At 37.2% G+C, this 12,786-nt stretch overlaps 1 protein-coding gene across 4 annotated transcripts in view; it reads right to left on the minus strand.

Annotated features, from left to right (window-relative positions):
- Positions 1–5,678: 5,678 nt before the first annotated feature.
- RASAL2 (RAS protein activator like 2) overlaps positions 5,679–12,786 on the minus strand; it is a 516,482-nt gene continuing 509,374 nt past the window's right edge. For all 4 annotated transcript variants that reach the window (XM_053693294.1, XM_053693295.1, XM_053693293.1 and 1 more), the window contains one exon: positions 5,679–7,871. In XM_053693294.1, coding sequence (XP_053549269.1) covers positions 7,707–7,871 — 165 coding nt within the window. In that variant the 3' untranslated portion in view covers positions 5,679–7,706. The remainder of the gene's footprint in view (positions 7,872–12,786) is intronic.

A 12,786-nucleotide genomic window follows, 5' to 3' on the forward strand; every position in this document is an offset into this window, starting at 1 on the left:
TGGCTAAAAAAAAAAAACTCTTTCATTATTGCTCACACTGCCTTTGTGCTATCAAGTAATGAGCATATGAATATATTATCAGCCCTATGAAACATATTAATCATCAGTAAGGAGAGGTATTTGTTCTTTGCATAAGGGAAACAATTTCAGTGGTATGTGAGCTAGAAGAGTATAATAGCTGTTCCACCTGACTTCCATATAATATAAGTGCATAGCCATTCATGAGTGTCTCAGATCTATAGATCGTCATATAGGAATAGCCAAAGGACCTTAAGTGTCAATGTTTTCACCAAACCTGAGTGGATTACTTCCATAGGCAGTAATTATACACACGGTTTAACTCCTGAAGCATATTCAGGCTGTGAGTGTTAAGAGCATGACTATTGCTCTGAATACCTATCCAATGCCGGTTCTATCTCCTTGTAACTTGTATACTGCTAAGAAAAAAACAAGCAGAAGTAACCCCTTGTTGACCGGAGGGCAAATTCTTGTAGGGTTTCCATGCAGCAGTCCCAAAGCAATGATAACTTTAGTATCGCCGACTGCATCACAATCTGAAAGCATAACCGCTTCCCATAGGCAGTTACCCAAGCTCTGCCTCACCAAACACTGCTGATGGTCTCCGTGTAGCAGAAGGGAAACTTTGGCCCAATCCGTCTCAGCCGCATCAATTAGGGCACAACTCGAACCGTGTAAATCGCTGCAAACAGCAGCTGGACTTGTAGAATCTCTCTGTATTTTCCCATCCATAATGAAAGTAAGAGCCGTGTCTTCCACGCTCAGGCGGTTGCTTCACCATCCTCTAAGCTGCTCACAATTCTCCCAGTTGGTTGTGAGGCTGTAAGGGGTGTCGAGGTGAATTCTCCATCCTCTTCCCTTTTGTAGGTTGGATCAAGTTTAAAGCAGTTACCGATATGCCTGCTAAGCCTTTGAAAGTGTTTCTCCAATAGCTCGATGATAGATGCTTCTACTTCTCGCATAGTTACCGCCATATTGATTTAAGATGCGGGATAGCCACATAGTCTTGCAAATGATTTTTAAGTGTGAGGGTGTCTCTCTTAGCAGATTAATCTCTTGAGAAGAATAACAATATATATACGGCACAACAAGCCTTTCTACCCAGGTTACCGGGGGGGGGGGGGGGGGGGAGTTAGATGAAGGTCTGACCTGTTTCTAGGCCGCTACAGCATACCTTCTCGTTCCGGTACTTCAGGACTGAAGTTGGTAACACAACGCAGATCAAATTGTTCAGCAAAGTCTGCAGCTTTAGGATATGTCATATATGATCAGGAATGATACCATAGACTGGCTATTTGCAGGACAAATATATGCCAGACTCTTCAGCCTCTAAAATAAATGACCATCATGGCTGCCGCCCGGAAGCATCTCCCAAGAGTACTTTATTTTGAGTATCTGTGATGGTGGGTGTAATTCTTTCTGTGGTGCTTGTATCCATATTATCACGTGATGGAGAACCTTTGTCTTGTTTTTTGCTTCAATTGCGACTTAGAAAGGCATTCCTTAACTGTTTGTGTTTTGTTCTTCATCTTGTAAGCTTTAACAGTAAATATAGTAAAGCAAAACTGGCAGTAGTTGGTTATGAGTCTCAGGGGCTAGAATACTCAAACTGTATATTTAGCTATATGACACCATATTGTGCTGTAGTATTCTTTCTCGACCAACAGCTGGAGATATCTTCGACCTGCCTTCCCCTATGCCTCCTCGCTTAAAGGGACACTGAACCCAAATTGTTTCTTTCGTGATTCAGATAGAGCATGAAATTTTAAGCAACTTTCTAATTTACTCCTATTAGCAATTTTTCTTTGTTCTCTTGCTATCTTTATTTGAAAAAGAAGGCATCTAAGCTAAGGAGCCAGCCAATTTTTGATTCAGACCATGGACAGCAATTGTTTATTGGTGGGTGAATGTATCCACCAATCAGCAAGAACAACCCAGGTTGTTCACCAAAAATTGGCCGGCATCTAAACTTACATTCTTGCTTTTCAAATAAAGATACCAAGAGAATGAAGAAAATCCTCTGTCTTGAGACTGTGACCCCCTTAAATAGGACTCATCAGGTAGCTCCCAAACTGCAGCTAAGGAAAAGTGGTTGGTGTTTCTTATTAGGGCCAAATAAAAAGGAACTGTGTTTCTCTGTGTGATTATATTTACATTTATGGCTAAGATATAATCTCTGTATATTAGGTGCAAACTTTCTGACTTGGGCGCCTGATGGTGCAGCAGTTTAAATTGCAGTTGGTTTAGATTTTAGGGACAGGACACTAACGTAAAATGGCGTCTATTAAAAGAGGCCCTTAAACTATCTCGCAGCTCTTCCTTTATGTCTAGCCGTTGTCAGTTTATGTCCCCAAATGATTGCCCCATTATAAAGTTAAAAATAGGAACCTGATCCGCTCCCTTTCCTTATAGACTACTGTCGGCTATTTGTGCGTAATTAGTCCTCCGACTGCTATGATGCGCACCTCCTAGATCAGTTAGTCCGGGCTTCGTGTCCCGGCGATTAAGGGATCCACCGTGCTTATACTAGCTCCTCTCTGGAATCTGGAATCCTGTTCAGCCATCGGCGCAGAGCCCCGACCCTCCGGCGGCTGCAAGTGTCTGCAGTGGTCTCAGGCAAACGGATCTCTCAGTTATCAGGTTCCGTAGCTTGATAAGATCCACCTGCTGTCCACAGGTCCTCCTCAGAGCAGCGGGGAATCGCAGGAATTAATCATTTTATGTCTGTAAAGTGGGTTTATCTAGACTATAAATTAATCTAGTCGGAGTTCTATGAAAACATGTCTTGCTCCCTCTGCTAATAGCCACGCCCCTTGTGTCCTTTGCTTTTAAATACATTTTATCTACTTACCTTGGAGACTTCTGAACCTTATTGAGAGCCGTGGTGGCTTAATACCAACCTGCTTTTTCTCTAAGAGCTTAGATATAGCTCTTCAAAGTGTGAGTACTGCTCCTTTTAGGTGGTCGGTCCTTGCGGACTTCACTATTGCTCTTTTCTCTCCTCCTTTATGTGTCTCATTGTGGAATACTACAATCAAGCACTTTTAGGACTCTTAAACAGTCTTATTTCCTTTTAGTTTATATTTATCACATATCCTTGTTTTGTATACACTGTTATTTTTAGTTACTTTCATTTTTATTTAGTGTATAGATTTGCAAAGTATAACCTGTTTTTGTTTTTTTACACAAGCTCTTTGTAGAATTGATGCCCATTTTGAAGCAATTCCATAATGTAAAGGAAATGGCAATTTTAAATAGAAGCATTTTTACAATATACTTGTATTAGCAGAAATGCTTCTAATAAACTTATTACACTCCCCAACATTTTCTGGAGGTTTTCCATGATGCAGAAGTTAAAGAGCATGTGTGCCATAGCGCACTCGCATTAGGTAGCGGGTGCTGGGATTGGTAGGGTTGTGGATGGCCACCTCTGACAATCCCTCAGAATGCAGGATAAATGGGAGGTATACTATTTCAGTGGCACATGTACAGTCATATGCAAAAGTTTAGGCACCCCCTCACAATTTCCATGATTTTCATTTATAAATAATTGGGCGTTTGGATCAGCAATTTCATTTTGGTCTATCAAATAACTGAAGGACACAGTAATATTTCAGTAGTGAAATTAGGTTTATTGGATTAACAGAAAATGTGCAATATACATCAAAACAAAATTAGACAGGTGCATAAATTTGGGCATCCTTGTCATTTTGTTGATTTGAATACCTGTAACTACCTAGCACTGATTAATTGGAACACACAATTGGCTTGGTAAACCCATTAAGCCTTGAACTTCATAGACAGGTGCATCCAATCATGAGAAAAGGTATTTAAGGTGGCCAATTGCAAGTTGTAGTTCTCATTGACTCTCTTCTGAAGAGTGGCAACATGGGGCCTCAAAACAACGCTCAAATTACCTGAAAACAAAGATTGTTTAGCATTATGGAAATGGAAGACCACAGGCACAGTTCTTGTTAAGGCCAGAAGTGGCAGGCCAAGTAAAATATCGGAGAAGCAAAGGATGATGTGAACTGTCAAAAACAGCCCACAGACCACCGCCAAAGACTTACAACATCATCTTGCTGCAGATGGTGATACTGTGCATCGTTTAACAATTCAGTGCACTTTGCACAAGGAGAAGCTGTATGGGAGAGTGATGCGGAAGAAGCCTTTTCTGCACACACGCCACAAACAGAGTCGCTTGAGGTATGCAAACACACATTTGGACAAGCTAGCTTCATTTTGGAAGAAGGTGATGTGGACTGATGAAACGAAACAAAGATCGAGTTATTTGGTCATAACATGCAGCGTTATGTATGGCGGCAAAAGAACACAGCGTTCCAAGACAAACACTTGCTACCCACAGTAAAATTTGGTGGATGTTCCATCATGCTGTGGGGCTGTGTGGCCAGTGCCGGTACTGGTAATCTTGTTAAAGTTGAGCGTCGCATGGATTCTAATCGATATCAGCAGATACTTGAGAATAATGTTGAGGAATCAGTCACAAAGTTGAAGTTACGCCAAGGCTGGATATTTCAACAAGACAACGACCCAAAACACTGCTCAAAATCTACTCTGGCATTAATGCAGAGGATCAAGTACAATGTTCTGGAATGGCCACCTTAGTCCCCAGACCTGAATATCATTGAAAATCTGTGGGGTGATTTGAAGCGGGCTGTCCATGCACGGCAACCATCAAACCTAACTGAGCAGGAGATGTTTTGCAAGGAGGAATGGTCCAAAATACCTTCATCCAGAATCGAGACACTAATTACAGGCTATAGGAAGCGTCTAGAGGCTGTTATTTCTGCTAAAGGAGGCTCTACTAAATATTGATGCGATATTTCTGTTGGGGTGCCCAAATTTATGCACCTGTCTAATTTTGTTTTGATGCATTATGCACATTTCTGTTAATCCAATAAACCTCATTTAACTACTAAAATATTACTGTGTCCTTCAGTTATTTGATAGATCAAAATGAAATTGCTGGTTCAAACACCCAATTATTTATAAATGAAAATCATGGAAATTGTCAGGGGAGCCTAAACGTTTGCATACGACTGTATATATCCTGTGTGTCACCAGTGCACCAGCACCAACGTGCATGCTAAGAATCATCATTGGCTTGGTGAGTAGGTGTATTGTTTAAGTGCTGGTGCACAGAACACACACAGCAACTGTACATATGCACCTAAAACAATTTACTTTTTCTAGAAGCATTTTATGCTCACACAAGTATATTGAAAAAGCGCTTCTATTCAAAGATGAAAAACACTCATGAACATTTAAATTTTGATTCTGATGACACTTTAAAAAGTGGCATATTCGTGCTTCTTATATTTAGGCATATTTTTCTACATGTTAACATACCACTGACTGGCAATAAATAGAGCGCAGTCTGTTGTCTATACGGTTTTCCTAAATCCTCCGGATCACTGATTCAAGTTTTTTTTATTTATTTCATAATTGTAAATGGTACATGATTTTGACCTGTTTGGTTGAATCCTAATCTAATTCATATATTTTTTTTTACTTTAGTAAGTGGCCAGAATAATCAACACCCCCCAACATTTGGAATTACCCCCCCTCTTAACAATAAATCATGACAACACTCATGTTCTTGAAAATAAACGTACAAATAAGTGATTTAGGAAAGAAAATTCTTTGTTAAATACAGAAGTTCCATTTTATTGTAGATATTAACATTATTAAAATAGCTAATCTTATTGGTGATTCCACCGTATTTTTCCATAAAATCCCTGGATATCACAGAGGCAAAATATTCAAAACAAGTGAGAGAAATAAACGGAGCAAAAACAGGATTAGGCAATAAATAAATATTAATTAATTGTTTACATTTTTCGTTCACTTTTAAAACAGTAGTCACAAATTCTCATTAACCCTTCATAAGCCCTTTAAGTTCAACTTGCAGCCATAAACCCTTGGGAGGGAAATGCATTTATTTCTTCAGCAGCAAAAATTAACCCCTTTGCTGCTGTGATATCCTAAACCACATGTCTTTAATGTGGGTACAGGTTCATCTAGCAGCAAAATGATTCACAAATTATATTTACATCAAATGATATTTGGCTATAAAACGTTCCATGTCATTTGGTTGCAATAACCGAACATTTGATGCTAAGCATTGGGAGCAAAATGACAATAGTTGAGTATAATATAATCCTCATCTGAAGATAGCGTTAAAATGCTATTGTATCTATATACAGATTTACACTAAAACTGTAAAACAAGTAGTATATTGCAAATTATATTATCCTGAAACACTTTTGTTTTCTAGTAATAGTTGAAAGAATCAGTTCTATCACATTCTATAAAGTCTAGGCATATAAGATCTGTTCCTCATGCTGGACCTTAACCATTTCTCTACTGGTTAAAAAAAAACTTTCTTTACCAACTAAATCATCCAAATGTAAATGTCTACGTGGCAGCATTCAATTTGCTCCTGATCATACCGAGTTGTTCAGGTTGCTCTTGAACGTGTTTAGCAGTTTGAGAAAACACCTCTGATTAGCTGAAATGGTTTTAAATGTATTTTTGCACAAGTTAACCAATTGTTGCCCTAGGCAAACGATGAAAGGAAAAAAATGGTCCTGTATCAGGAAATCTAAAAAAGCAGTAATACTCTATCTTACAATGTATTTTCCAAACTTTACTTTATATATGAGGCACATTCTTTTTTTTCAGTGTTTGTTACTCTCTAAATGATCAGTAGAATGTCTGTTGATGCTATTTTATTGCCTATACTCACTGGTATAAAAATATACAATGGGGTAAAGAAATAATATATTTAATTCCTAGCCTCCAGGTGTCACGGATGGTCTTAGTTACACACTTAAATATCATCTCCTTTCTCCTTTAACTTTATAAGGTGATTGATATAAATGTGAACTGTAAAATTACAATTTACAGCCAAAATATACATATATACATATCTGTAAACTTCAAAAAGCATTACTTTAAAAAAAAATATCTAAAACTGGTTAACAAAGGTATATTGACTGGGATATGTATTCGAGTGTATGCGAAATGTTCTGACTATATGAATTCCTCTTCTCCAGCTGTAGATACATTTTTTTTAGTGTTTTAACTAACTATACAAAAAATATTAACAGCCGAGCATTTCAAGGCTTTACAGGAGTGAAACCGATCAAAATAATGGATTGTCTCTCTGGCAAGGTTATATTTTACAAAAACAGCACAGCAATATTTGTGTGTGATATGTACACCACCTTCAATTAAACTCGTGACTGATATTAACGAATTCTGTGAACAGGGATAAAGACAAATTAAAAATTAGAATTTTTTCTTTTCTCTCTTTATAGCTATATATATATATATATATATGTATATATATATAGCTATATATATATATATACATATACAGTATATATATATATATATATATATATATATAAAGAAGATATTTTCTACATATTATTAACTTGATTTGGTATTGTCCAGGACAATATCTGTACAGAGCACAAATGCATTCACTCTATATACAGTACAATAATTGTTGGCATCCATCCATTCAGCAAAGGCATTCTTTAGGTATCACTTTTACATATATATATTTATATATATACGTATATTGTAAATTCCATTTCGCTTGACATTTGGTTTAGCAGCATTGGGTAGAAGAGATGGCACACAGTCCAGAATAGAGATTAGCAATTACTGTTCTTAAATTCCCCATTCTCTGTGATCGACAACTTGGTTGGGTTCGTTGGAGAGATCCCATTGCGCACTTGCGAACTATAGCGCTCCTTTACCTGCGTCAGGGCACTCATGAGTCGCGTGTTGGCTGCATCCAGTGACATGATTCTCTTCTCCTGCAATAATAAAACTGCATTAGAAAATAGTTGTAAGCAATCATTTCTAAATGTGGTTTCTAAAGGAATTTATCTAAGCACCAGGCTGTTTTCTTCAATGCAAAATGGAACTCTACAGGTTTAATCTGCTTTACATATAAGTAAGCAACTGCACGACAGCTGTAATATGTATGCATATAAGCCGTATGATTTTGAACATTCCTCAGTATGTTGTTAGAGATCTTTTGTGACCTGTTGTTAACGGTAATTGATTGCATGTTTAAACAAGTAAAAAAAGAGAGAGCAGGTACCAATATAAGTACACAGTTAAAGAAGGAAAAAGGCTGCACTCAAAAATAACAGGACCAAAGGTTAAACACCTAAATCCCCACTTACGGTCTAAAATATGTACACAAAAACAACTGCTACATCCACCACAGAGGATAGCTGCCTTGAGTGACGCAGGGTTTTTCGAAATATTGCAAGTGAAGACGCCGCTGAATTACAACCTTGATCCTGCTCGGAGGAAGCCTTTGGAAGCACCCGGCAAATGGGATTATACTGCAGAGGTTAGTACGCGGTTTCCTAGTCTTGCGTCCCCGTATCTCACTTGTCTAACAGCATTCGGCTCTTGGACTTTACTTGAAACTTGCCCTTATCACGGCTTATAGCAATCCACAACTGTCTTTGCACAGACTATCACCGAGTATCTTGGAGGAAATGAGTCACCCGGTGCATGTCTGTTGACACTTAAGAGCCTGTGGGTACATCTATAGTTACCAATTGCCTTTGCTCTTCAGTGGAAGTCTCATGACCGGAGAGTGTCCTGTACACTTAAGTGCCCGGTTCTGCTGCTATACATGGACGATCTTTTGCATCATAGCATTCTGTGGGGTTAAGCTTAACCTTGTCCTTGAACCGTATAAAGCCTCTCTGTGTTGGTTAAGTTTGCCTATGCAGAAGTTTTTGTGTACATATTTTAGACTGTAAGTGGGGATTTAGGTGTTTAACCTTTGCTCCTGTTATTTTTGTAATAAATCGTTTGTATTTTTGAGTGCAGCCTTTGTCCTTCTTCAGGTGTGTACTTATATTGGTACCTGCTCTCTTTTTTTTACTTGTTTAAATATTCTGTATGGGACTGCTAGTACCTCAAATTAATGGACTAAAGTGGATCTAGTGCCCCTCCTTTTAATTTTATGTATTTCTAATCATAGCGCTGTGGAATCTGATGGCGCTCTACAAATAACCGATAATAATAATTGCATGATTAAAATAATATTTGTTTTAAAATACTATTCAACAATCACAGCCAGGGACATTTTGCTTTTTCTGCTCGTTGCCGCACACTAGAAGAAATAGTACAATCTGTGTGGAAACAGAGATGTTGTGTGGATGTGCTACGTAATGAATTAGTTTAAGGGACATGGAACAGAAAATAATTGCCAGATATAATGATGTAGCCCGAGGCAAAAGAATAATATCAGAATCTAGGAGAATAATGTGTTTATATCTCGTTTGCATTGCATTAGTTGTATAAATATTGAATATATAAATGTAACGTTTTAATTTCCCTAAAGTACTTCAGGGGCTATAAAGTAACAGGTGCTGACATGCTGAAATCTACGTTTCCATAATCGAATCTATTCTTTTGATGACAATAAGGGACAGATAAAATGTTGAAACGCTGGCTGTGTCTGGGGTATAGCAATATAAGCTAACAATTAAAGTCCCTTTAAAGGGACAGTCTACATGAAAATGGTTATTGTTTAAAAAGATAGATAATCCCTTTATTACCCATTACACAGTTTTGCATAACCAACTTTGTAATAATAATAATATACATTTTATCTCTGATTGAAAATGTAAATGTGCATGTGTGCCTTCCAATGTTAAATACAAGCATTTTTGCAATGTAATTCCTTTAGCAAATATGCTTTTATAAAACATTATTACTGTTTTTCTGTGGCATACGCACACATACTATGAAGGCCTGTGCACCAGTATTCAACAACATGCCTGCTCAGATTGCTGGTGGTGGTGTGTATTGCTTCCATTATCAAGAGTTCACAGTGATTGGCTGATGGCTATCACATGATACAGAGGCCAGCAAAAATTAAAGTAAATTTTGAAATTTGTCAGAAAGTAATCTATTGCTCATTTAGAATTCAGACAAAGTGCTGTTGTATTGTCATTTTATTATGTACTGGCCAATTATGAAATGCTAGTGTATTTTATGGTCATTTAAGAAATATACAGTAATATTAATTTTACTGATACTTCTATTATCGAATGCATTATTATTATTATTTGTATGTTTAGAGAGATGCCAAATACTGTAGCTCTGTACCTCTTTCTATTGGTTGAAGTTTAAATTATATCTTGAGAACTACTTGGTATGTTCATTCTAAACTATAAAAGTTTAATTTTGATCTCTAGGGGGAAAAATATGAACTAATAGATTCCCTTTAAGATAAACTATTGAGAATATCCCATCTTGAAGCATACAGTCACGCTTATTGAGTACTTGTGGTCAATAATGATTTCCAACAATGTAAACGTAAGTAAAATAAAACTCATCTAACATACAGACAATACCGTAATGTACGTTTCATTTTGCAGAGAAGGAAATACACGTTTACAATGGGAGTTTTTTTTTTTCAATGTGACAATGTGATAAGGAAAAATAAGGCACCTAATAACTAAAATTACTGAGGCATTCCCCCCCACCCACCGGCAGCAGAAGATACAGAGACACGGGAGTGAAGCAGCCACAAGCTGGAACAAAAAGGCTATACGGCATGGGTGAGGGAGAGGTGGTGAAGTAAAGGTAAGGGCAAAAAACAAACAAAAAAACAGAAAACAGAAGACCAAAGATGCACTGTTCCGAACCCCATTCCAGCTCAGAGGGTGAGAGACCACAGACGGAAAAAGGCTCCATAGCAAACCCCCAGAAATCTAATTTTTCCGCACTTTTCACCAAACGATATTACACGTTCACATTTATTTATTTTTTTAAATAAGAAAACTTGTCTGTCCCAGGCATTACACTAAATGAACAACCTGGGGCAAATTATTTAAACAAATACTGCACATACTTTGCGCTATGATAATACACACACACTGGGCTGTGAAAGTAAGAGGATTTTGTATGTGCACATTATTAATTATTTCTATACATAATAAGCTGTACTGAAAACAAGGAAATGAAACAAAACTGTATAAATATACTTTATTTAAACTTAATGAATGATTTAGTTTTGTTTAGTTTAAGATTTTAGCTATGATTTTTACTTTATATAATCCATTAGAACAATAAAACAAATGTTATATAATGTCTACATCAAGACATCAGGGGTCTGGGCAGGACAGGACAAAAAATATCTATAATGTTAACCCTTTATGTAGGACACGGACCAATATTAACATGTTTTATCTCATATGCAATTATATTTAAGGCAGTTGGCAAAGCATTTGCAGACAAAATAAATAATTAAACATTGAAATAATGTGCAGTAACAGGCAAATAAAATGTTTGCCAGGGATGGCTATTATATAAAAATATAAAGCATCATGCCGATGGGTATTTAAATACAACCATAATACATTAAAGCATATCATTTCTGCATTATTGGCCTTAAATTACCATGTGTTTAACCTCAGCAAAGGGATTAAATACATAGGTAAGGAAATGCATGAGAGCAACAAGCAAAACGCTCTCAAACAGAAAATGGTCTGTGAGCCATTCAGGGGTGGCAACAACTTGCCAAGCACCGCCCACGTTCCACTTGAGAGTTGCAATGCTTGGCGTTTCTGAGGGGGGCATAACCAATGTATTTAACCCCTTTGTATTTGGCAAGCCTCAGTAATCCAAAATTCACACGCTTTTAAGTATGTTAATGTACAGTGTAACAAAAAAAATCACAACATAATGCCACCTAAATACTTTAATAATCAACCCCTACTCTAATAGTTTTATTTGCAAGAAAACTGAAAAGATACAATTCAATATTCACTGTTTGGAAGACAGAAATGTAAGAATAAAACACTTTGAGAATTGCGGAACCTTACGGGTTATATTTAAAGGAGAATTAGCCCCCCTCTGTCTAACCTTCCTCCCATATTATGAGTGGAAGAAGCTGGAATGTGTGCGATTGCAGTGCACCTGCCAAGTCTGAGTACACTGCTTAGCTAATGAGTGCTCGTCTGTTACTTGCCTGTTTGCGTAACAGTCCCATTTATGACCTGTAATTTAACACAGCTGTAATGAGACTGACGTGAAAGAAATCTGGTCATTTTTGTTTGTGAATGGATCTATAGCGGTTACAACCCTGGCAAAGCTTTACTCACTGGAGAGAGCCCTCTGACGTATTTACAGGTGCCCAATTCCTGTAGTTATCTGCCTGGATCTTTTTTTTTTAATTATTTGACATATTTTAATATTCAGAAATCATTTCCAGACTCCGTACAAGTCTGTTTATGCTACACCCTCTGAAATCTATACGTCATATAATTTTTGCAATTTGCCTTTTTTTTCTTGAATTCTAAAGACAATCTCTTTCCATAGCAATTAGTTTATCCAGCATATAGACTTCACATAAATATGCACTTTTTGCAGGACAATTAGTAAAGAAACATATTTTGATATCATCTCTTACCATCTCTATTGGAATTCGATTCCACAAATTAACCAATCTTACTGTAAAGAAACTACCGCTTGAACCTGCTATCTTCAAGATGGATGATTGGGTCTTCTTGTTCAAAGGTTGCTTTATTTTATTTTTTTTTAATTCTTTCACGCTCAGGTTTAATAAATCCCTTGATAGATTTGAGATTACCAATATACCACGTCTCTCTTCTATCTCTCATAAACACATAGTTAAAGTAAGCTCTGGTGTGTCACTGCTCCACTGAGCCAATTGGGACGTCATATGCCCTT

The sequence above is a fragment of the Bombina bombina genome, chromosome 10 (genome assembly GCF_027579735.1).
Source record: "Bombina bombina isolate aBomBom1 chromosome 10, aBomBom1.pri, whole genome shotgun sequence".
In the NCBI taxonomy this organism is placed as follows: Eukaryota; Metazoa; Chordata; class Amphibia; order Anura; family Bombinatoridae; genus Bombina; species Bombina bombina.